General features: G+C 33.9%; 1 protein-coding gene across 2 annotated transcripts in view; it reads left to right on the forward strand.

Moving 5' to 3' along the window:
* LOC148954778 (uncharacterized) overlaps positions 1 to 16965 on the forward strand; it is a 58959-nt gene that overhangs the window by 27231 nt on the left and 14763 nt on the right. For both annotated transcript variants that reach the window (XM_089086744.1, XM_089086745.1), the window contains exon 3: positions 5707 to 5897. In XM_089086744.1, the coding sequence (XP_088942870.1) occupies positions 5707 to 5897 (191 nt within the window). The remainder of the gene's footprint in view (positions 1 to 5706; positions 5898 to 16965) is intronic.

Here is a 16965-nt window from a genome sequence, read left to right on the forward strand (position 1 = left end):
TCAAAATATTGAGATAGCCATTTTGTTCAGCGTAGTTGATTTCCAGATAGAATATCTTTTTGAGGAGGAAACTCCCCCACAACCCTCGGGGCAATGGTTTTAAATTATGCCCTGGGGGCATATGAGGTTTTTATAGAAGGTGTTGTCGTAGAAACTTACAAAAAAGCTCATTCGATTGGAAATTCAAAGGGCTAGTGCCCTTATTAATAGTCGAAAGTGATTGGAGGGCAACTAGCCCTTCCCCCACGCCCATCATTCCCCCAGATACATCCAATCCAAATTTTTATATAGCCGTTTTGTTAAGCGTAGTTGATTTCAAGATAGAAAATATGTTTTTGAGGAGGCCACTCACCCACAACCGTCAGGGCAAGGGTTTTAATTTATGCCCGGGGTATACAAGGTTTTTATGGAAAGCGATCGCTTATAAACTGCAAAAAAGGCTCATTCGGTTGGAAATTCAAAGGTCTAGTTCCCTTCTTAATAGTCGAAAGTGATTGGAGGGCAACTAGCCCCCCCCCCCCCCGCCCATCATTCCCCCAGATACATCCAATCAAAATTTTGAGATATCTATTTCGTTCAGCGTAGTTGATTTCCAGATAGAAAATTAGTTTTTTAGGAGGACACTCCCCCACAAATCTCGGGGCAAGGGTTTTAAGTTATGCCCTGGGGGCATTTAAGGTTTTTATAGAAGGCGTTATCGTAGAAACTTTAAAAATGGCCCATTCGATTGGAAATTCAAAGGGCTAGTGCCCTTTTTTGAAAAAAATTTGCTCTTTACTGAAAAAATAGAAATGTTTTTACTTTTATAGCTTTAATAAATCAAATAATTTTAACATTTTGATTACTAAATATCAGTATATGTATATTAAACTGAAAATGCACATTCATTGGTATTTTTTCAGTAAAGTGCAAATTTCGTTTTGGCCTTGGGAAGGCATAGGAGTTTTGCGCCCAGCTTATGTTAATTTCTGATCGTTTTGAGTTTGACTCGGTTATTTATTGTAATTTATGTTCGTTTTGGGTTTCATTTATTTATCGATGCTGATTTGTGGTAGTTTCACGCGTTGTAGATTATTTTATTTGATTTTTGCTCGCTTTTGGTTTGACTGGGTTCTTTACTTTCCTTTGAATAATTTATTTTGTGGAAAAAGTTTTTTTAATTAATCAAACAGTTCGTGGTAACGAACTGTAAGTAAGGAGCAACCCGGCTAAATAGTAACAGAAACTCTAAAAACCGGGTTTTTGATACCAATAGATATATCAAAAGAATCAGATTTCAATGCTGATTTCAAATATATAACTTTCATCAAGTTTAGTGCTACCCATCAAAAGTTACGCGCCTGAGAAAATTTGGCTGATTTTCAAAAAAAAGTTGAATGACCCCCTAAAAGTTAGAGAACCTTAATGAAAATCACACCATCATATTCACTTTATCAGAGAACCCTACTGTAGAGTTTTCAAACTCCTATCTACAAAAATGTGGATTGTGGCATTTTTTGCCAGAAGAAAGATCACGGATGCGTGTTTATTTGTTTGTTTGTTTGTTTGTTTGTTTGTTTTTTGTTTTTGTTTTTCCAGGGGTGATCGTATCGACCCAGTGGTCCTAGAATATCGTGGGAGGGCTCATTGGAACGGAAATTAAAAGTTCTAGTGCCCTTTTTAAGTGACAAAAAAAATGGAGGGCAACTAGGCCCCCTCCCACGCTCATTTTTTTCCCAAAGTCACCCGATCAAAATTTTTGAGATAGCCATTTTGTTCAGCTTGGTCGAAAATATGATAAAAATGTCTTTTAGGATGACTTGATCCCCCAAAGTCCCCAGGGGGAGGGCTGAAAGTTATGAACTTTACTCAATGTTAACATATAGTATTGGTTATTGGGAAGTATACAGGCTTTCTCAGAGGAGATTTTTTCTGGTAGGTGGGGGAAGGAGAGGGGCGGGCGCGAGAGGGAAGGAACTTTCCATGACGCAAGGGGTCATGGGGGAAGGGACTTGGCTCAGAAGGGGGCGCCGGATTTCCCAGTATTATTAAAGAAAAAGATCAGGAATTAAATAAAAAAAAAACAAGTTTTTCAACTGATCAACTGATTGTGATTAAGAGGTTATTTTTAAAGAACTGGAAAAAAAATTCGAACTATAGTTTAAAGAGCAGGGTATTGACTAGGGGGCGAACCCCCTAATATACGTGTTAAAAATTTATGAATATAGAAGTTCGTTACGTAAGTTAATTCTAAGTTACGTATATTTATTACTAATAAAAACGTTCGTAAATAAAATTAAACAAGTTTCGAGAAAGCCATTTAACCAAATATAATATGCAAATTTTGTTTTAATTATTCATGTACGGTGAGCCAAAATCAAAACCTGCATTAATTCAAAAACGTTCAAAAATTAAATAAAAAAACAAGTTTTTTTAACTGAAAGTAAGGAACGACGTTAAAACTTAAAACGAACAGAAATTATTCCTTATATGAAGGGGGCTGTCCCCTCCTCAACGCCTCGCTCTTTACGCTAAAGTTTGACTTTCTCACAACTCTATTTTTTTAAACAATAAAAAAACTTTAGCGTAAAGAGCGAGGCGTTGAGGAGGGGACAGCCCCCTTCATATACGGAATAATTTCTGTTCGTTTTAAGTTTTAACGTCGTTCCTTACTTTCAGTTAAAAAAACTTGTTTTTTTTATTTAATCGGGAAAAAGGACGAAGGTGTTGGATCTGATTCTGACTAAAAACTGTCTTGTCTGGATTTTGTATTATCAATATAACCTTAATCTGAGTCTGAGGCATTTAATAGGGTTTTTCACATTGGTGTGATAAGCAATGTGCCCTTATTACCCAAAGTACCAAAAATAACCGTATAAAATAAATATTTTTTTGTTTTGACCACCATATCCACTAACCTATTGACGCAACATATTAAGCACTAAGTATCTATACTAAGCATTTTTTTTTTAATACAAAGTATTTTTTTAAATGAAGATGTAAAAAGAAGATATTTTGGTACAAGTAAAAGGTCTTGAGTTGCAAAATAAGTCATCTTGAACAAATGTTATTAAAAGTCAGCATAACAAGGCTTCACTTGTGACTTGGAAAGAAGTCGAAAAATGGGGAAACCCTTAGGGATTTGAAAAAAAATGAAGTGGAAACACTTAGCGGAAGCCGCAACTCGTGCCAAAAGTTACCAAAACTAAAAAATATAACAATATAATATACGTTTTATCTGTATGCTGATTTCAAATATATAAAGCTCATTAAGTTTAATGTTACTCATCAAACGCCACAAGCCTAAAAAAAATACTTGATTTTCATGAAATGAGGCAAACACCTCCAAAGTAGCAAGTAATCACAATGATAATCAAACCATCCCATCCAGCATATTAGAGAACTCCACTGTTGAGGTTTCGAGCTCTTATCTACAAAAATGTGGTATTTTGCATTTTATACGGGAAGAAAAATCCTAAATGTGTGCTGATTTTTCTTTTTTCTTAAAGAATTAATTTTGACAGCAATACTGCCCAAATTAGTCGATAAAAATGTACTGCCCTCTCGGGAAATCAATTGCTCCCTCCCAAACATTTTGCCTAGTTACGCCTCTGGTCAGCAGCACGTTAATTCCCGGGGAAGTAATTACTCGTATATCACGGATGCTTGTTTGCTTGCTTGTTTTTTTGTGAAGTAATTTTAATGCTAGCATTGCCCAAATCATTAGGTAAGCATCGTGAGCTAATCAGTAAAATCCAACACCCCATGGCCTATCCCCAAAGATTTTGGATAAATCCCTTCTTAGGTTAATTACTGTGAAAAGAAAGAACAATAGCCTTTGTAGAGATTAGTGTCATATATTTATTGTCTACTTTATCCGTTTTGAATAGACTTTGTCAAGATTCTTATGTACTCCAAAACTTTAAATTAAATTTTTAGTCGACTAGCTCAAAAGTATGCTTCGATTATTCAGTAGTTCCGCTTTAACGTAAATAACCCCTCAAAAGAATAGACATCAAGCTTATCAGATACGCATGTCAGAACTTTGAAATTCTTTGACTTCGAGAGCTTTTGCCACTACAACCATGTTCGAGAATATTCCAATTCCGTGACCTTTTAACTTGCGTAACGAACTTCTATATTCGTATGTTTTTATTACGTATATTAGGGAGTTTTAGGGACTCCTTACGCTAAAGTTCGAATTTTGTTAGAATCACAAACCCCTGAATCACAAAGACCGGTTAATTAGAATAGATAGCTCTTTTGAAAGTACTAAAAAAACTGTAGCGTAAAGAGCGAGGAATTGACTAGGGGGCGAACCCTCATATACTTAATAATTTCTATTCGTTTTAAGTTTTAATGTTGCTCCTTGCTTTCAGTTGAAAAAATTTGTTTTTTTTTCATTTAATTTCTGATTGTTCTTTAAATATTGCTGGGAAATCTGGAGCCCCTTCATATGTCCCTTCCCCCAAGGAAACATCCTCCATGGAAAGATCCTCCCCCGTAACGAAAGATCTGAAATCCATAGTAGCCGAGTGAATTTCAAAACATTTTGAGGAGAATCAAAATTTTTGCAAGTGCCATTGAATAGTGGATTTTGCCTTATATTTTCCCCTCGATAATGTCAGAAAATAATTCGGCGGCGCGCCGTCGCCGTTTCGGGGACTGCCTTCAAGTAGTAATCCGAATAACCTTTGACGTATTTACGTCTCTTGGAAGTGAATCTTGGAATCCTCGAACGTGCTATCTGCTGTACGCCTTGTGAACGATACCCAATACTTTTTTGTTCACAGGGCTTGATGACTTTTTGAAAATTTTGTTTAAGCAATTGCTTGCTTGTTTGGGATAAGGAGCTCTGCCATTTTTTAATTTGTTGGTTCGTACTTGATATGACTCCTTGTTATTTAAATGAAATTTAAAAAAAATTACCCTTTAAAGGAACTTTAGACGGGAAGACCCTCTGATATACGTCTAATGGACGCGTTCTCGGTCGCGAGGGGTGAACTGGTATCCTGTACTATAGTTGCGACAGAGGTGTCACGCATGGATGGATTGGGAAGCCCCTCCCCCAGTATTTCCAGCTAGTCGGGTAAAAATTTTTAGTCGCGACAATAGTGGCTCGAAGACCATTTTAACGGTCCAAATTCTTTTATTAGGGCAAACCGGCGGATGGAATTACATGACGTAAAATTAATTAAAGAAGATCAGTCTCGGTCGGTAAAGAACATAAAATGAAGTAATTTTACTATTAATAAAACCCAATTCAGTTGGTAAGAATGACCACCTTAACCGTAGAATCGATTGCCCCCTCCCCTCCATACATTTGGCTAGTGACGCTTCTGGTCGATACCAGACCAAGTCCACTAGAAGTATTACTTGTTATTCTTAGTCCTAGCCTGTTATCTCTGTGTACTTCCATCATAAGACAACTCTTCTATAGTTGCCACTAATTTCATATTTTCAAATTATTTTTTAACACCAAATTAGAATTAAAATAAAGAAAATGTAAAAATAAATACTAATGTGTATTCTACACCATATATCCTGTGTATGTTTTGAAATATAGGTAGAATATTCAAAAATTCTTTCTTTTCTTCATTATGTTTACTTGTCATACTTTCTGTTTGGCTTCTCAATTTTGCATGTGGGGTGAATTTATTGTAGGAAGGGGGATACGCCTAACACTGGTTTATTAGTTTAACTTGAGTTTGAGCTTTTTGTTTATAGGAAGCCGAGGAGAGGAGGCGGTCCCTTCAAGACTCTGTCCAAGGGCGTATTCATGCGAGGTTAGAGGGAAGGTTTGCTGCCGTGCAAGAATCTCTGCAGAATAAGTTTGAAGAGCTCAACAAACAAATCAATGAAAAACAGGAACTTTCTCAGGTCAACAGAGAACAATATCTAGAAGGCATTAAGGAAAAGTAAGGACTATTTTCTGATGCTTCAAAGATTAAAGTAACTTGTTTCTCCAATAGTGGAGGTGGCTGTGTTTGCAACAGTTCTTAATTAGAATTAGGTACAGAAAATATTCACTCCATAAATTTTTTCCGTAAATAAAAATTGTTTATAGACTATAATAAGCTAATCAATTTATACTCTCGGTGTTATAAGCACCCGTACCGGACTGTTATAAATCAATTTATATTAGTCGTCCCAAGCGTATTGAAAAAAAAACTAAACAGAATAGTAAAAGTAACTGACAACTGTAAAAATCAAATTAAAACCAAAAACCACTTTTGGAAGCGTCATTCCTTCACGGAGATCCAGCTAAAACTAATAGCAGGACTGCTTCATAGTTCCTAAAGGCAATTGATGGTCTAAATGGTTCCTAAAATTGAATTTAGGTCCAAAGAGTAGCTGCAACATAGTATAAGTAATCAACCTAGTAAAACTTTTAGCCCATAGTAACTGAAATAAAAAAATATATTTTTATTAAACTGTGTTATGAGAAAAATTTCCTAATTATCACTATTTTGGAAATTGTATTATTTTTTTTTGCTTTATATAAATCTGATTGAACAGTAAACTATAATTACAAAAATAAATTTTTAGACACTCCCCTAAAAAAGTCCTAAACTCCTCATGTATAATGTCAAAAGAAATATAAAGTAAACAATTAAAATTTTAAATTTCAAAAACTCTTAACCGGACGTTTGCAATCTCCCTTTAAAAAAAAAAGTTGTGTTGAGAAGCATTACCTTGTGGTAACAAAATACGTTCTGAAGGAGATTATCAGCAGGAAAAATTCTGCAGTTGGTAAAGGTGTTATTTCTCCTCCCAATAAAATTTTTAAGCTTGTTTCTGCTCAGAGTGTACTAGTTGTCTGGAAATAACTGATTGTGACACAAAAAGTTGTTACTAGTGAGCCAGTTTAATCTAAGTCAGTCAAGCGAACCTTCCTCCAAGTCAAGAAGTACTGCTAATAAGTTGGTGTAAGGAGGAAAGTATCGAAGTTTATCTGCAGTTGTACCAATGGTTTAAAATATTTCTTTTGGATCTACCAATGCCGGTTGTGGTATTTTGCTACTCTGGGAGAATATCCGCTGAAAGAAGGACTTTTTTATTTATTTTCATGCAAAAGCGGTTAGCCCATATTGTTTGTCATGATAGGCAGCGCGCTAGCGCTGCCTAAGTAAAGAACGATGTGGCCACAATGTGTTTTTTTTTTTTTTTTTTTTTCGACAGGCACTTCGTATCGAAGGAGCTGTCGTAGACCCTTCGAAAAGGGCTCATTCTATTGGAAATTGGGGTGGCTAGTGCCCTTTTTAATAGTCGAAAGTGATTGGAGGGCAACTAGCCCCCCCCCACGCCCATCATTCCCCCAAATCCAATCAAAATTTTGAGATAGCCATTTTGTTTAGCGTAGTTGATTTCCAGATAGAAAATATCTTTTTGAGCTGGAAACTCCCTCACAACCCTCGGGGTAAGTGTTTTAAGTTATGCCCTGAGGGCATATAAGGTTTTTATAGAAGGTGTTGTCTTAGAAACTTCAAAACTGGCTCATTCGATTGGAAATTCGAAGGGCTATAACCCTTTTTAATAGTCTAAAGTGATTGGAGGGCAACTAGCCCCCCCCCCCCACGCCCATCATTCCCCCAAACACATCCAATCAAAATTTTGAGATAGCCATTTTGTTCAGATAGCCATTGATATTTGTTGAGATAGCCATTCAGTATTGATTCAGTCTTTGAACAGTTAAGATCTATCTATTCTTTTAAAAAGGATTAATCCCAGTTTTGAACTAGTTGTCGGTATAGGATTTTATTCTGATTTAATTAGACACTGGATTCTTTCAGTAGTTACGAAATAGTGAGAACGCTCTTACGTCTCATAAACTATTTAAACATTTATTCAGTATCTGTAACCTAGTGGAATGTGTGACGTCACTGGATAAATTGAATTGACTGGAGTTTCTGACCAATGCATTAACTGAACTTTTGACTTTGTTAAATTAAATTGAGCTAATTTCATAAGATATCCAAGTGAGGTATTCCAGTTTGGCAATAATAAAGATTATTATTCATCATTCAATGCTCTCGTCAGAATAAGATGTAGTTAAGACCTCTGTATGGCGTGAATTTATGTGACAATATTATATCAAGGATTATTGATATATTTGTGATTAGATCTGACGTAAAAGGGAAAATGCTAAGCAATAAGGCATGGACAGTTCATTTGACACCTCAGGACTCAGTTCTAGCTCGAAACCGGAAATATCGATACTAGCTGCGGATTTTAAGCAAATTCTTGATGTTGTGAAAGAAAATGGAAATAAGTTGGACAATATCAACAATCAATTAGGAACTCTTACCGCAAGGGTGGATAACTTGGAAAAAGAACAATCGCTGCAAACGAATAAGATAAACAATACTGAATCGAAAATTGGAAAGATTGAGAATGAAACCTCTAGCCTCAAAATGCAAATAAAAACTTGCACGGATGAAATAATGGAATTAAGAAGGAAAAATGAAGATTATATGTTTCGGATTGTGACAATGGAAGCTGCAAAGCTAGAAAATAATGTCATCATATGGACCGCAGCTTGTAAGGATAATAACCACGCTCAAGTTCTATCCAAAGAGGTAGTTCGTCACGGGCTGGAAATACCCGAAGTAAATTTCACAGTTACTCATTATGATAGCAACTGTAATTGTTTGAAGGTGACACTGAATAAAAAAGACGATAAATTTGCCATATTGAAGAACGCTATCAAGCTTAAGGATAAGACAGTCCCTGGAAACAACAGCAACCTGTTCATCAGTGATGATGTCCCAACTGAAATCCGTAAAGTGCGAAAGCTGCTTCTAGTGAAACGTGACAAATTATGAAAAGATCATGGATGTGATGCCTGGATATCGAAGGGGTTTCAGCCGAATCTGCTAGTGAAAAGATCAGACGGCTCGATTACCAAATACACATTCGATGATGCCATACCGAAGATTGACGATTTTCATAAACAAATTTCCATCACCAGAAGGGAAGTGCCTGTTATAGTCCCTGTCGATGTTCAAATGTCGTAATGTCGTGGGTTGCAGTAATAGTTCATGTGCCCAAGTAATATGAATGAAAACATTTAAATTGAAAGTGTTTTTTTTATGTTTAGTTTATATAAGGTGTATTATTATAATTTTTTTTTCTTTTTTCCTATTTTTTTTGTTTAGATCCACATAGAGGTTAAATTAAAAGTTGCGCAGATTAGTCGTACTGAGGGAAAAAGACTTGGAATGGAGATTTTTTTTTTTTTTTTTTTTTAATTTTTATTTTTTTTTATGATTTGGTGGTCTTTTGGGGAATGGTATGGTTTATATTAAATGGGGATTAATATTTTACAATGGATATATACAATATTGAAATTCCATAGTAAAGTTTAAAAGAATTTTAGCGGAATTCTCTTTCATTTCAGTCAATTTTTCAAACTATTGTATCTGGTGATGATGAAGATACTTCTAGTAATTTTGATATCCCAAAAAATCAATATATATTTATGAATGAGCTGGTAAGAAAAAATGTAAATACAAGTAGGATGTCGTTTTGGAATTGCCGAGGTTGGAGGACTGCGCACGATGTGATTGAAATTTTTTTGTTGGATTCAGATACAGATATATTAGGCCTATGTGAAACTTTTTTAGATGATTTTTCAATTGAAAATATACATGTAAAAGATTACCGATTTTTTCACATCGGTCGGAAAAGACAAAAACAAGGGGGTCTAGGTGTTTTGATTAAAAATTGCATACCAGCACGTATAAGGATTGATTTTTTGCCAATGAATATTGAAATGATTTTTGAATCTTGTTTAGTTGAATGCTCTTTTCCAAATAATCGAAAGTTTTTAATTGCAGTTATTTACCGTACTCCGTCATCCAGCCAGATAGAATTTAAAAATCATTTTGAAAGTATGTTGGATAAATTAGCTAGTCTTAATACTCCTTATATAGTTATGGGTGATTTTAATATTGATTTAATGAAACTCCTATCTGCAGATCAGAATAGAATAGATAGAAATATTTTGCAGTTTTTGGAGGGCCCACTATCTTATGGACTAAACCCCGTATGTTTTGTGCCCTCTAGAATCGCTGATGCATCATTTTCACTTATTGATAATATTTTTTCACCTTATAGTGCTGTTAATACATTTATTATTCCTGATGATTCATCTGACCACTGTATAATTATGTCTGATTTTCTTATAAATTTCCCGCATAATAAAAAAAATCAAACCAAGCGTAGAGATTTTTCACATAAAAATGTGTTAAGGTTAAAAGAAGGGCTTGGTGATGTTGATTGGAGTCCTGTAATTGATGAGAAGGATCTGAACCAATCATTAGATAAATTTTATTATATTATGAATGAAAAGCTTGATCTTTTTTGCCCATATAAGAGCCCGAGAAGAAAGAAACTTACCCCAAAAAAACCTTGGATAAATGAATCACTTTTGAGATCTATTAATGAGAAAAATCGTTTATATAAAATTAGAATAAAATATCCCACGGAAATAAATCTCACGCTTTTTAAAAATTATAAGAATATGCTGGTCGGGATCATTAGAGTAAGTGAAAGACTTTATTATGAAAAATATTTTCGAAATTCAGATTCCCCTAGAAAAACTTGGAGTTTGATTAATGATAAAATTGGAAGAAATAAAAAGTTGTTACACCCTGAAGTGTTATTTTATATTAATGGTAAAGAATTTAGAGGACCACAAGCTGTTTCTAAGAAGTTTAGTGAATATTTCGCTAGTATGGGATCATCTGTTGTTTCAGGAGAAGTTAACCTTTCTTCCCCAAGGTCGCATAAAAAATATCTACCGCCCACTGAAGATACGAGCATATTTATGGCCCCTGTTACTTTTGCAGAAGTTCAAAAGGTCATTAAGAATTTAAAAAATGGTAATTCATTGGGATATGATGAACTTTCAACTAATTTGCTAAAAAAATATTGCAGGTGTAATTTTTGAACCATTGCTTCATATTTTAAATTTATGTATTTTCTCAGGTACATTTCCTAAAAGATGGAAAATTGCACGTGTAATACCATTGCATAAAAAAGGAGATAAATCTGATACAAATAATTATCGTCCTATTGCAATTTTATCACCATTGTCTAAAGTATTGGAAAAAATTTTAAAAGGAAGGATTACTAATTATCTAGATAAAATAAATTTTTTTTACCAAATATCAGTTTGGATTTAGGGCAGGCCATTCGACGGAACAAGCAGTTGCAGCTCTTGTATTAGAAATAAATGACTGCTTAGATAGTAATTATCATGTATCTACTGTTTTTTATGATGTTAAAAAAGCATTTGACACTTTAAACCATGAAATTCTTTTTGATAAAATGGAAAATTCCGGTATAAGAGGGAAAGGACTAGAAATAATAAGATCATACCTTTATGTAAGTAAAATCTTGGTAGATGTTGATGGACATTTGTCTAGTTTAAATGATCTTGAAGATATTGGTGTCCCACAAGGATCGGTATTAGGTCCGCTTTTATTTTTTATGTATATTAATGATCTTCCACGATGTTTGCAGGGAAATAATGGTCTTGCAATTTTATTTGCAGATGACACAGCTGTTTCTGTTAAAGCGAAGGATTCATCTAAATTTATTCAAAATTTGTTTAACACTGTTAGTTCAGTTAATCGATGGTTTGTTTCTAATTATTTAGTACCGAATTTTAAGAAGACTGAATTTATGGTTTTTGGTCATTCAAAACGTGCTACTAAAAAAATTTCATGTCAGGAGCTTCAAGTTGGTGAGCATAAAATACGTAGAGTTCAATCATATCGTTATTTAGGAGTTTTTATTGATCCCCTTTTGTCATTTCAAACTCATATTGATCATTTAAGGGGGAAACTTTCGCAAAATATTGGGTCTATGTATCGTTTGCAACATGTTTTTCCATTTTCAATTTTAAAAATAATTTATCATTCTTTTATTGCTCCTTATTTAAATTATTGCACAATTATTTATTTAAATACTTTTTGTACTCATATAAAACACCTACAGATCCTTCAAAATAAAGCAGTGAGAATACTTGGAAATTTTTTAAATCGTCAATAAAAACTTATAGATTCATCGGAAAATGAAACATTATTTCTTTTCTTGAATTTATTAGATCTGAAACATATAAGAGAACTTAATATATCAATATGGCATTTTAAAATACAAGATCCTAGTAGTTATTTTTATGAAAAATCTCTGTTGATTCTGCTCCCTCCTTCGGCTCTTAGGTGTTCTGGAACATATCGAATTCCCTTTGTTAATTGTGAAAGATCTAGATTTTCAATTAGATACCAAATACCATTTATTTCAAATAAATATAGGCTGAAAGATAGAATTCAAATTGAGGCATCATTTCGGCAAATATCAGTTCTAAGGAAGAAAATATTAAAATTATGTATTGACCTGTGATGGTGGAATAGAAATTTTTTTAAATTTTTTTATTATTAATATTATTTTTTTTTGTTTATATTTGTTACCCATGTTGGGATAGCCTTCCGTGCCTCACTTGTCCAGCGTTTGTTTTCTTTATGTTTGTTATGTTTTTTGTTTTTTTCTTTAACCAGGTTTTTTTTTTTTTTTCTATATTTTGTTATTATGAGAAAATGTTTTTTTTTTTTTTTTTACCCAATTTTACGAGCTTTGCTCTCTGTTGGGGGTATATGTTTTTTGTTATGTTGATTTAATCAAATAAACAGTTCAGTTCAGCGTAGTTGATTTCCTCATAGAAAATATGTTTTTTAGGAGGATACTCCCCCGAAACCCTCCGGGCAAGGGTTTTAAGTTATGCCCTGGGGGCAATTAAGGTTTTTTATAGAAGGCGTTGTCGGAGAAACTTAAAAAGGCTCATTCGATTGGAAATTGAAAGGGCTAGTGTCCTTTTTAATAGTCGAAAGTGGTTGGAGGGCAATTAGCTCCCCCCCCCCCCCTCCAAGCCCATCATTTACCCAAACACACCCAATCAAAATTTTGAGATAACCATTTTGTTCAGCGTAGTTGATTTCCAGATAGAAAATATGTTTTTGAGGAGGACACTCCCCCACAACCCTTGGGGCAAGGGTTTTAAGTTATGCCCTGCGGGCATATAAGGTTTTTACAGAAGTCGTTGTCGTAGAAACTTAAAAAAAGGATCATTCCATTGGAAATTCAAAGGGCTATTGCCCTTTTTAATAGTCTAAAGTGATTGGAGGGCAACTAGCCCCCCCCCCCCCACACGCTCGTTCATTCCCCCAAACACATCTAATCAAAATTTTGAGATGGCCATTTTGTTCAGCGTAGTTGATTTCCACATTGAAAACATGTTTTTGAGGAGGACACTCCCCCATAACCCTCCGGGCAAGGGTGGTAAATTTGACTCAGGAGTAATATAAGGTTTTTAAAGAAGGAATTGTCGTAGAAGATTCAAAAAACGCTAATTTTATTAGAGATTCGCAGGGTTAGGGCCCTTTTCCACAGTTAACAGTGATTTTGGGGTCACTAGCCCCTCCCATGCCCATCATTCACCCAAAAACATCCAATCAAAAATTTTAGATAGCTATTTTATTCAGCGTATCTGAATAACTGATAGACAATATGTTTTTGGAAATGACACTCCTCCACCATTCTCGAGACCAGGGTTCTAAGTTACGCCTTAGTGGTACATAAGGATTATATAGAAATCTTTATTTTATAAACTTGAAAAAGGAGTCATTCGATTGGAAATTAAAAGAGCTAGTACCCTTTTTAATAGTTGAAAGTGATTAGTGATATTTTTTGTGGTTGTTGTTGTTGTTTAGACCAGTGCACTTCGTATCGAAGGAGTTGTCGTGGGAACTTCGAAAAGGGCTTATTCGAAATAGAAAAGGCTGATGCCCTTTTTAATAGTCGACAAATGATTGGAGGGCAACTAACCCCCTTCCACTCCCATCCCACGCCCACCCTCCCATTTGCCTATTATGTTTAAAAACTAAATGTTGCCTTAAGATTAAATCAAAATGCACTGTGATAATGCTAATTCCTAATAAGGCATCTCAGCAGTGTCCCAAGAACAACTAAGGGTATTATGTTCAAACTTTCGGGGCTACTTCTGCTCTTAAAATTTAGCAAAATCAAAATAGAGTAAGTGTATCTAAGCTATCAAAAAAAGTAAACAGATTTTTTTGCGATTGGTATCAAGTTTTCCATTTCAGGACAACTAGAGGAGGTATGAAACAAAATTAAACAGTACTGTTTGTGTCCATACTTATAACAGGGTGTATGTTGTTAAAAATTGTGGAGAATTTTTCTCCAGCATATAAATAGCAGGCCAAACTATAAAGTCTTAAAAAAAACGAAAAGATTTGAAGTATAATTTCTTTTTCCTTGAAAAGACTATGTCAATATAAAACGAACAGAAATTAATTAAAAAAAAACTTTTTCCACAAAATAAGTTTTTCAAAGAAAAGTAAAGAACTCCATTATACAAAAATGAGCAAAAATAAAATCAAATAATCTACCAGGCTTGAAACTATCCAAAATCCGCATTAATAAATAAATGAAACTAAAAACGTACTGAAATTACAATAATTAATCGAATCAAAATCAAAACGAGCAAAAATTAACATAAGTTGGGTGCAAAACCCCTATGCGATCCCAAGTTCAGAACAAAATTTGCACTTTACTGAAAAAAAATATAAATGTTTTTACTTTTATAAGTTTAATAAATCAAATAATATCAACATTTTGATTACTAAATATCAGTAAATGTATATTAAACTGACAATGCACATTCATTTGTATTTTTTCAGTAAAGTGAAAATTTTGTTATCTTTAAAATTTAGTAAAGTTAAAATTTTGTCAGTGAAAATTATGAAAATTTAGTACGCATGGTAGATTATTTGATTTTATTTTTGTTCATTTTTTGTTTAATGGAGTTCTTTACTTTTCTTTGAAAAACTTATTTTGTAGAAAAAGTTTTTTTTAATTAATCCTATGAATAAGCAGACTGAATCCACTCAAAACTGATAGAGCTGTATTGACAATTGCCGATCACCTTGTTCCAGCACAAAGGATTTATTTTTGTATTTGGTATTATGTTTTCGAAACTTAAACGTTCAAATAGGAAAGTAAAAAAAGAATAAGAAAAATAAACAAAGAAGAAACTTTAGACGTGCTTTAATAGCTCAAAAAAGCATACTCTTTCTACTCTGCTCTTTAAGTAAAGAGCAAAGTGAGCTCTGTGTATAATTTTTTTCTCAGGGGTGGTTGTAGAAACTTCGGAGCGGGCTCATTTGATTTGAAATTGAAAGTTTTTGGGCTCTTTATCAGAGAAAAATGATTGGAGGGTAACAAGACACCCATCACTGCCTTTTTAGCTGCCCCCCCCTAAAGAACGATCAAAATTTTAAGATAGCACACCTTTGTGGCAAAGGCTGTAAGTTATGAAAGTGACCTTTGTTTACCTACAGGTTTTATTATTTGGAAAGGGGAAATGTTTGATCTTGGGTATCAAAAAAGGCTAAGGGTATTAAGATAAAACTTTTAAGGCAATGCAGAGGGGGATGTTAGAGCTAAATCAAAAGACACCATGCGTATCCAAGTTTGTCCAAAGGGCGTATCTGCGATATCTTAGGAAGGGCCAAGGATATTAATTTATACTTTTAAGGATATGTTGAGTGAGGTTCTGAACCAAATCAAAAGGCACTGTGTGTATCTGAGGTTGTCAAAACTATGTCTGCTATATTTTAGGAATGGCAGGGAATAGAGTTGAAACTTTCAGGGAATGTTGATGATTGCTGATTGATATTGGACTATATTCAAGGGTTTGACATAACTGGGGATCAGAGTTCCTTCGGGCTTACAGAAAGTCTAGAAAACCAAAGGTTTTCAAGATTTGTAACTCTTTTATTTGAATATATCCTGTACCCATCACTGTAGTACAACTGTTGTTCAAATGTTTTACAAAATATTTTCTAAAATATAAATTGTATGCCGAAATTTTGATTTTTACGGAAAAATAGTGGGAAAGGGTTTTAAAATATTATCTAATGAACCAATAAAAAAGACTATGTCAATTAGAAAGGAACAGAAATTAATTTTAAGGTACTTTTTCCGTAAAGGAAATTTTTCAAAGAAAAGTAAAGAGCTGCATGAAACCAAAGGCGAGCAGAAATAAAGTCGAACAATAATTCTAGCGTAAAACGACCACAAATCACTATCAATATATTTAAGGGAAACCCAAAACGAACATAAATTACAATGAACAACAAAGTCTATAAGACGAACAGAGATTGCCACAAACAGGAGTAGAGCTAACAATCAATATACCTTCTAAAGACCAGAGCATCATTTGTGCTTTACTGAAAACCAATTTTCCTTTTAAATGTTTTCTCCTTTATAACGCTATTAAAGCCAAAATTGTTGAGACTTTTAGGACTGAATATAAATACATATGAAACTGCCGATCCATATTCATTTGTTCTTTTTGGTAATCTGGGTGGGCTATTATATTGTTTTTCATGATTTTATGAAACAAAGCTCAAAATAAAATAAAAAAATCTCAGAAAATGGCAAATGACGTTTTGGTCTTGAGAAGGCATAGGCATAATTTATGTTTGTTTTGGGTTTCATTTATGTATTGAAAGTGATTTTTCGTTTTACGCTCGAATCATTATTGGATTTTATTTCTGATCGTCTTTGGTTTAATGCAGTTCCTTACTTTCCTTTGAAAACTTCTTTTGTGGAATCCTTATGTTATTATTATTAATCAATGAAATGGGGATTTTCAGTTAGTCTGATTCGTATTTATCATTGGGACTTTGATCTTCAAGAGATACGTGCAAATGATCACTCCAAATTATTTCTAATGTGGGTTAAAATTGAGAGATATTTCGGCGAATTTTTGTCCCATCCGTTTTCCTCTTCAGAGATGTATCATTTTTGTTTCTATTGAATTTTTTGTCTTCCCCATGGCTTTTTAAAACCGAGATTGTTCTAAAATGATTCTTAGGGAGGTCTTGTTTTGAATGA

This window comes from Artemia sp. Qi Xiang Cuo, chromosome 3 (assembly GCF_049724085.1).
Source record: "Artemia sp. Qi Xiang Cuo chromosome 3, ASM4972408v1, whole genome shotgun sequence".
Taxonomy (NCBI): domain Eukaryota; kingdom Metazoa; phylum Arthropoda; class Branchiopoda; order Anostraca; family Artemiidae; genus Artemia; species Artemia sp. Qi Xiang Cuo.